A 6,130-nucleotide genomic window follows, 5' to 3' on the forward strand; every position below is an offset into this window, starting at 1 on the left:
CTGTCCAGGGTGTACCCTGCCTCTCGCCCTATGACAGCTGGGATAGGCTCCAGCGCCCCCCGCGACCCTGAAAAGGATAAGCGGAAGCGAATGGATGGGTGGATGAAGTATCACACTTGGTCAGATTATTTAAACCACTTATACCAACAAACAAAATAATCATAATAAAAATGCTCGTGTAGTGTAAATGGCAATGTACACCTGTGTGGCAGGATGTTGGACCTAAACAAGGCACTCAAACACGGGATGTTAACCGAAAACGGCAGCTTTATTCCTGGAAATATATGGGCTCAAATTGTGGTCATAAATATTTTGTACTTGTAAATGAAATGCGTAGTTGTGAACTGAGTTTTGTAACCTTGTAAACAAAAATATCTGAAATTTTTATGTTTGTGCATCTATAGATTAGAATTTGTGTGTGTGTAAAAGAAGATTTACACAAGTTACATTTTTTTTGGTTAAGGTCTGGTTACAGATACAAAGCAAAAAACTCTGAGCTCATGTACCCTGCTTGTGTGTGACTTTCAAATTAGAAGTACAAATTTTGACCCAATTTTTTCTTCCTTTCAGCTGATTGGTCAATGTTGTGTCAATCACAAACTTAACAATCCAATCAGAGAACAGATGGGTTTGGCTGTGGAGGGGTGCTTTACTGACCTCCAGGTCTTCGCACCACGAAGGAAAACATGCTATGCGTGTCTGAGTTTGGTGAATTTTTTGTCACAGGTTTTCATGCTAATACGGGGAGCTTCAGAGCCTTTTCAAATACCCAGTGGACCTGGGGGGGAGTAGTGTTGTGGAAATGACACACTGTTCACTAGTTGGGATAGTTACAAAGCTTTCTTTGTTATGAATGAGCGATTCATGTTTTTATTGAACATTTGAAGATAATACAACACAAACTCTTGTAGAGGTTATAATGTCAGAGAGAGACATGTTTTGAAAAGACAAGCAGGTTCTAGTGATGGGATTTCCGGCTCTTTTTAGAGAACCGGCTCTTTCGGCTCGGCTCACTAAAAAGAGCCGGGTCTTTCGACTCCCAACCGGATCTTCAGATTGTTTTGTTGCTTAAATTAATTTGTTATTAACAACAATATAAAATTATGCACAGAATGAATTACTAATGTAAAAAAAACAAAACGCGGTTTTATTTATATATGTTTATAAATAAATATATACGGTGGCCCCTAGAGACAAAGCACGTACAAACTCCAAAATGCATTTCTAGCGTTAACTGAACTTCCAAAACAGAGCTACCTAGATCACTAAAATTACACAATTGAAAGCATATGTGTATTGTTTGTGTATTTATACAAAGGCACTCATATATATTCAAATAATTGAAAAGTAAATTTCATTTACCTGTTACTACCACACACCAAATCCGGTCGTTGGTACTTCCTGACTTGTGTAGCCAGTAGGTAACAAAAGCTCAACACTGCGCCTAGCATCCTGGAGCACTTCTGTTGTGTTTGTATGTGCTTCGGAGATTGTACGTGCTATGGAGTTTTTACATGTTATGGAGTTTTTACGTGCTTCGGGGTTTGTACATGTACACCACCACCATCAACTTTGCTAAATTACTAATGAAAAACATCGACCAGGCTGCAATTGAGCAGCAATGTCCATCCAACTCTTTTCACAGTTGTTGTGGTCGTGATAATTTTGTGAGGCCATATTGAAATGCTCAGATGAGCTTGCCAAAGTTTTTCAAGTTGTGCCTCTATCGCCTGTGTCCAGATCACACGCTGCACTGTCATGCTACTACGTCTTTCCACTTTCATTTCTGTTTGCGCGTGTGCAGTGTGAGAGGCTGCGTTGACACCCTCACGAGGGGCGACAGGATTTCGAACAGGTTTGATTTTCTTGTGACCATTGATGATCGGGACCTGGTTGTGAGGTGTTAGTTGCTTCTCGTTACCAAATGTATACTACACAATGTCTTGTTTCAGTCTAGGAGTATTAACAACATAAAACATGATACTAGGCAAATAAGGATTTGCTGTTATCATTACACACAACACACGATTAAGGCGAAACTCAGGCCCATCCCCAAAACGGTCGCACGACTGAAAAATCTGCTCAAAATGGGCCAGAAATTGCACAGTGTGTGCCCAGCTTTAGTTAGCCATGAGTGCCTCCGTTGTGAAAGGGTCTTTATTCTGCTCAGTGTGACTCACAGCAATGGTCCCTGGTCAGCCCTGACTTTGTGTTAAAGTCATACTAAAGTAAAATATCTGGTGCTATACCAGATATTTCTGGTATAGCACAAAATTATCCTTTCAACAGTTATTGAAAGTTAAGAGACCTAGCTTGTATGAACCTTATGGGATATTCATATAGAGATCCTCCAGCTTCAAACTGTATTACCCTTCCAGGACCTGAAGCTCAGTAAAGCACCTCTTCAAACACAATCTGTTCTCTGATTGGAATGTTAAATTTGTGATTGACATGACATTGACCAATCAGCTGAAAGGAAGAAAAATAAAGTCAAAATTCAAACTAGTAAGTTGAAACTCACACAGCCAAAGAACTTGAACACAGAGTTCTACACATAGCTTATTGCTTTGTATCTGTAACCAGACCTTAACATAAACAATTTGTAACTTGTGTAAATCTTTTTTACATACACACAAATTCTCATGTATAGACGCAAAAACATAAAAATTTCAGATATTTTTGTTTACAAGGTTACAAAACTCAGTTCACAACTATGCATCTGATTTAAAAGTACAAAATATTTATGACCACAATTTGAGCCCTTAGGAAATAATTCTACAGGTTTACAGAAAAGCCAATTGAAAACAAGGAACAAGAAATAAGAAAACTAGGAATTTCCTAGGCGCACTGAGGTAACAAAAAGCAAAGAGGGTGTACAACGCGACAACGGACAGAGGAAAACACAGGGTTAAAATACACAAGGGAGTAACGAGTGAATGGGAAACAGGAGGGACACACATCTGGAACTAATCAGATATAATGAGACAAAGGGCAAGCAAAGCTCAAAACAATGAGACTATTAAAGTAAAACAGGAAACACAAGACAGGCAAGAAGACACAGACTTGACAAGGTGGCACAGCTGACTGGGAAGAGACAGGGAACATGGGACACGGGAAGAGAAACTAAACACGGGTTAAGATGAAAACTGAGGGAGGGAGAACTAAAATTACTGAGAGCTTGAGAAAAAGGATAACCAAAACCAAGAACAATAATAAACAAGTAATGTTAAACCAAAAAAAAACAAACACTGCCATGACAGTAAATGTGCATTATAACAGGCATGTCTCTGTAGCTATAGCTCGATCAACAATTCTTTTTAAATATAAAGTTTTAGGTTAAGGTTTTCAGTCATTTCTAATATCCTGACAGCACCTGTAGTCCACACAAAGCTCGGGAGCCTGAAAGGTGAGTATGTGAGTGTGAAAGGGAAGGAGACTGGCGTCCATGCCTACCTGGGTGTCCCATTTGCCAAACCACCCCTCGGCCCTTCCTTGAGACTGGCTCCACCTCAGCCTGTAGGAGGATGGGAAGGAGTAAGAGATGCCACTAAACAGCCACCAATGTAAGAAATGTGAACTTCAACATACTTGGAGAAATCATTGACTTTATTTGTAAAATTAGCATTGTCTCTCTTTAAGGTGCATTCAGTCTAAAGAAGCTGTTTTGGATCTGGTTGATAAACTCGGTGGACTGCTGGCAGAAATACCAGACATCTCTGAAGACTGTCTTTACCTCAACATTTACACTCCTGCAAAAAGAGCTAATAATGCCAAGCTCCCAGTAAGAATCTTTTGCTGTAGGTTTTGAGGGATGCCTAAACACAATCTCAGTAAAGACACCCATCTTTAGAACTCAATTGTACATTTTATCATCTAAAATGTAAACTTAAGTTTACATTACTGTTTTCTCTGTTTAAAGTTTAAATTCTTAAAGATTAGTTTTTGTAGCTTGACTGAGACTCCAAAAGATCCTCTAAGCTTTGACAGAATGCTCTTTTATTGTTCTGTCCAGGTCATGGTCTGGATTCATGGTGGGGGTTTTACGCTGGGATCAGCTTCAACATATGATGGCTCTGCCTTGGCTGCTTACCAGGACGTGGTTGTGGTTCTGATCCAGTATCGCTTAGGACTTCTGGGTTTTCTCAGGTAAATAAACTCCATCCATCCATAATCTCTCCAACGGGTCGGCCCCGTGGCCTCCTTCCAGTGGAACACTGGGAGCCCAGAACTCCTCACCAAGGAGGTGTCCAGGAGGCATCTAGTCAAATGCCTAAACCACCTTAACTGGCTCCTTTTGATCTGGAAGAAGAGTGCTCTGAGTCCATCCTGAATGTCCAAACTCCTCACCCCATCTCTAAGAGAGAGGGCAGCCACCCTTGGGAGAAAGCTCATTGTCACAGCACCAATCTGTCCATAAAAATTATGAACAGAATCTGTGATAAAGGGCAACCCTGGTGGAGTCCAGTACCCCTGAGGAACAATTATCATTTATTGTCAGCAATGCAAACCAAGCTCTTGCAACAGTTCTATAAGGACAGAATGAACCATGACAATGGGCCTGACACCCCCATACTACTGAAGCATCTCACAGAAGAATACTCTGAAGGACTTAACTGAAAGCCTTCTCCAAGTCAACACAACACATGTAGGCTGCTTGGGCCTCGAGACGATAGAGAGCTGTGTTCCGCACCCGGGAGGAGCGGGAGGAAAAGCACATTGTTCCTCCAGTACTAGCAGTTCGACTAATTGACACACTCTCTATTCCAGAACCCTGGCATAAAATTTCCTGTGGAGGATGAGGAGTGTGATCCCCATATAGTTGGAACAGACTGTCTTATCCCCCTTCTGGAAGATGGGAAGCACAACCCAGGCCTGCCAGTCTAGTGGTATGGCCCCTGATCTCCCCGCAACATTGTAGAGACGTGTCAACCAAGACAGTCCTACAATATCCATAGCCTTACAGAACTCAAGGCGAACCTCATCCACTCCAGGGGCCCTGCCACCAAGGAGTTGTTTAACTGCTTCAGTGAACTCTCCCCTGGTTAAGCATTAGGTGCCCCACTTGTCGCCAGACTCTGCTCCTGCTACAGAAGACATGTCAGTGAGAGAAAGGAGGTCCTGTTTCCTTTAGCCGCCTGACAATATCCTCAGTTGAAATCAGCAGCACTCCACCAGCACTTTACACAATGTCGGTAAAGCACCCCTTTCCCCTCCTGAGCTGCCTGATAGTGTTCCAGAATTGCTCCAATGAGATCTGAGTCTTTTTTCATGGCCTCATTAAATTCCTCTCACACACAAGTTTTTACTAGACTCTCCAGAAGACTGGTTCTAGAGCCAAAGACACACCTTCAAGTGAGCCTGACTAGGCAGTACCTCTCAACCTCCCACACTAACTGAAACTTCTTCTCCACCAGAAAGGTGACATTCCATGTCTCCATCACCAGCTTTAGTAGTGGGCATCAGTCTCCCAGGGTCTCCATCCTTGGTCGCCACTGGCACACACTGTACCCAACCCCTACGGTGCCTCCCATCTCCCTTGTTCAAGCATTGGGGCCAGAGTAACCCTTTCCCAGGCCTGGTAAACTGTTCCCTCGATGTTGGACCCATGGAAATATAAATTAACTCAAGTCATCAAAGTAGAACATACTGTGGTTTTGTTTTTCTGTGTTTTTATCTGATTTTATAAGACAAAAAATTGAAAGTTGGCTTTATTTATCACAAGGTATAAACATAGCTTGGTAAATTTTTTACTGCTTTACCGTATCACTCAGCTTCAGCAAATGTGTGGAAGTGGCATATGCAGCTACTGCCCAACTGGACAAACAGAATGCAAAAGTGGTTTTCAGAATCCTCTACTAGCTGCTGTCAATAACACATGAATAGAAGTGTCTTGTAAAAAGATGTTTCAATCAGGGAAAATACATTATAAAAATAACATTTTGTTCTATCAGCACTGGAGATGAGCACATTTCAGGGAACTTTGGCCTCCTGGACCAGGTTGAAGCTCTCAAGTGGATCCAGCAGCACATTCACAACTTTGGAGGAGACCCAGGATTAGTTACTATATTTGGAGAGTCTGCTGGTGGAGTGAGCGTGTCTCTTCTGGTAAGAATCTACAGTTAGAGGAACT

The 6,130-nt window shown here is 41.9% G+C and overlaps 1 protein-coding gene across 1 annotated transcript in view; it reads left to right on the forward strand.

The window, feature by feature from the left end:
* Positions 1–6,130, forward strand: part of LOC121815932 (liver carboxylesterase 1F-like) — a 12,928-nt gene that overhangs the window by 2,826 nt on the left and 3,972 nt on the right. Inside the window, exons 2-5 of the mRNA XM_042229036.1 lie at positions 3,371–3,563; positions 3,640–3,781; positions 4,013–4,146; positions 5,952–6,122. Of these exons, the coding sequence (XP_042084970.1) occupies positions 3,371–3,563; positions 3,640–3,781; positions 4,013–4,146; positions 5,952–6,122 (640 nt within the window). The remainder of the gene's footprint in view (positions 1–3,370; positions 3,564–3,639; positions 3,782–4,012; positions 4,147–5,951; positions 6,123–6,130) is intronic.

The sequence above is a fragment of the Haplochromis burtoni genome, unplaced genomic scaffold (assembly GCF_018398535.1).
Source record: "Haplochromis burtoni strain Fernald_Lab_line unplaced genomic scaffold, NCSU_Asbu1 Contig_375, whole genome shotgun sequence".
Taxonomy (NCBI): domain Eukaryota; kingdom Metazoa; phylum Chordata; class Actinopteri; order Cichliformes; family Cichlidae; genus Haplochromis; species Haplochromis burtoni.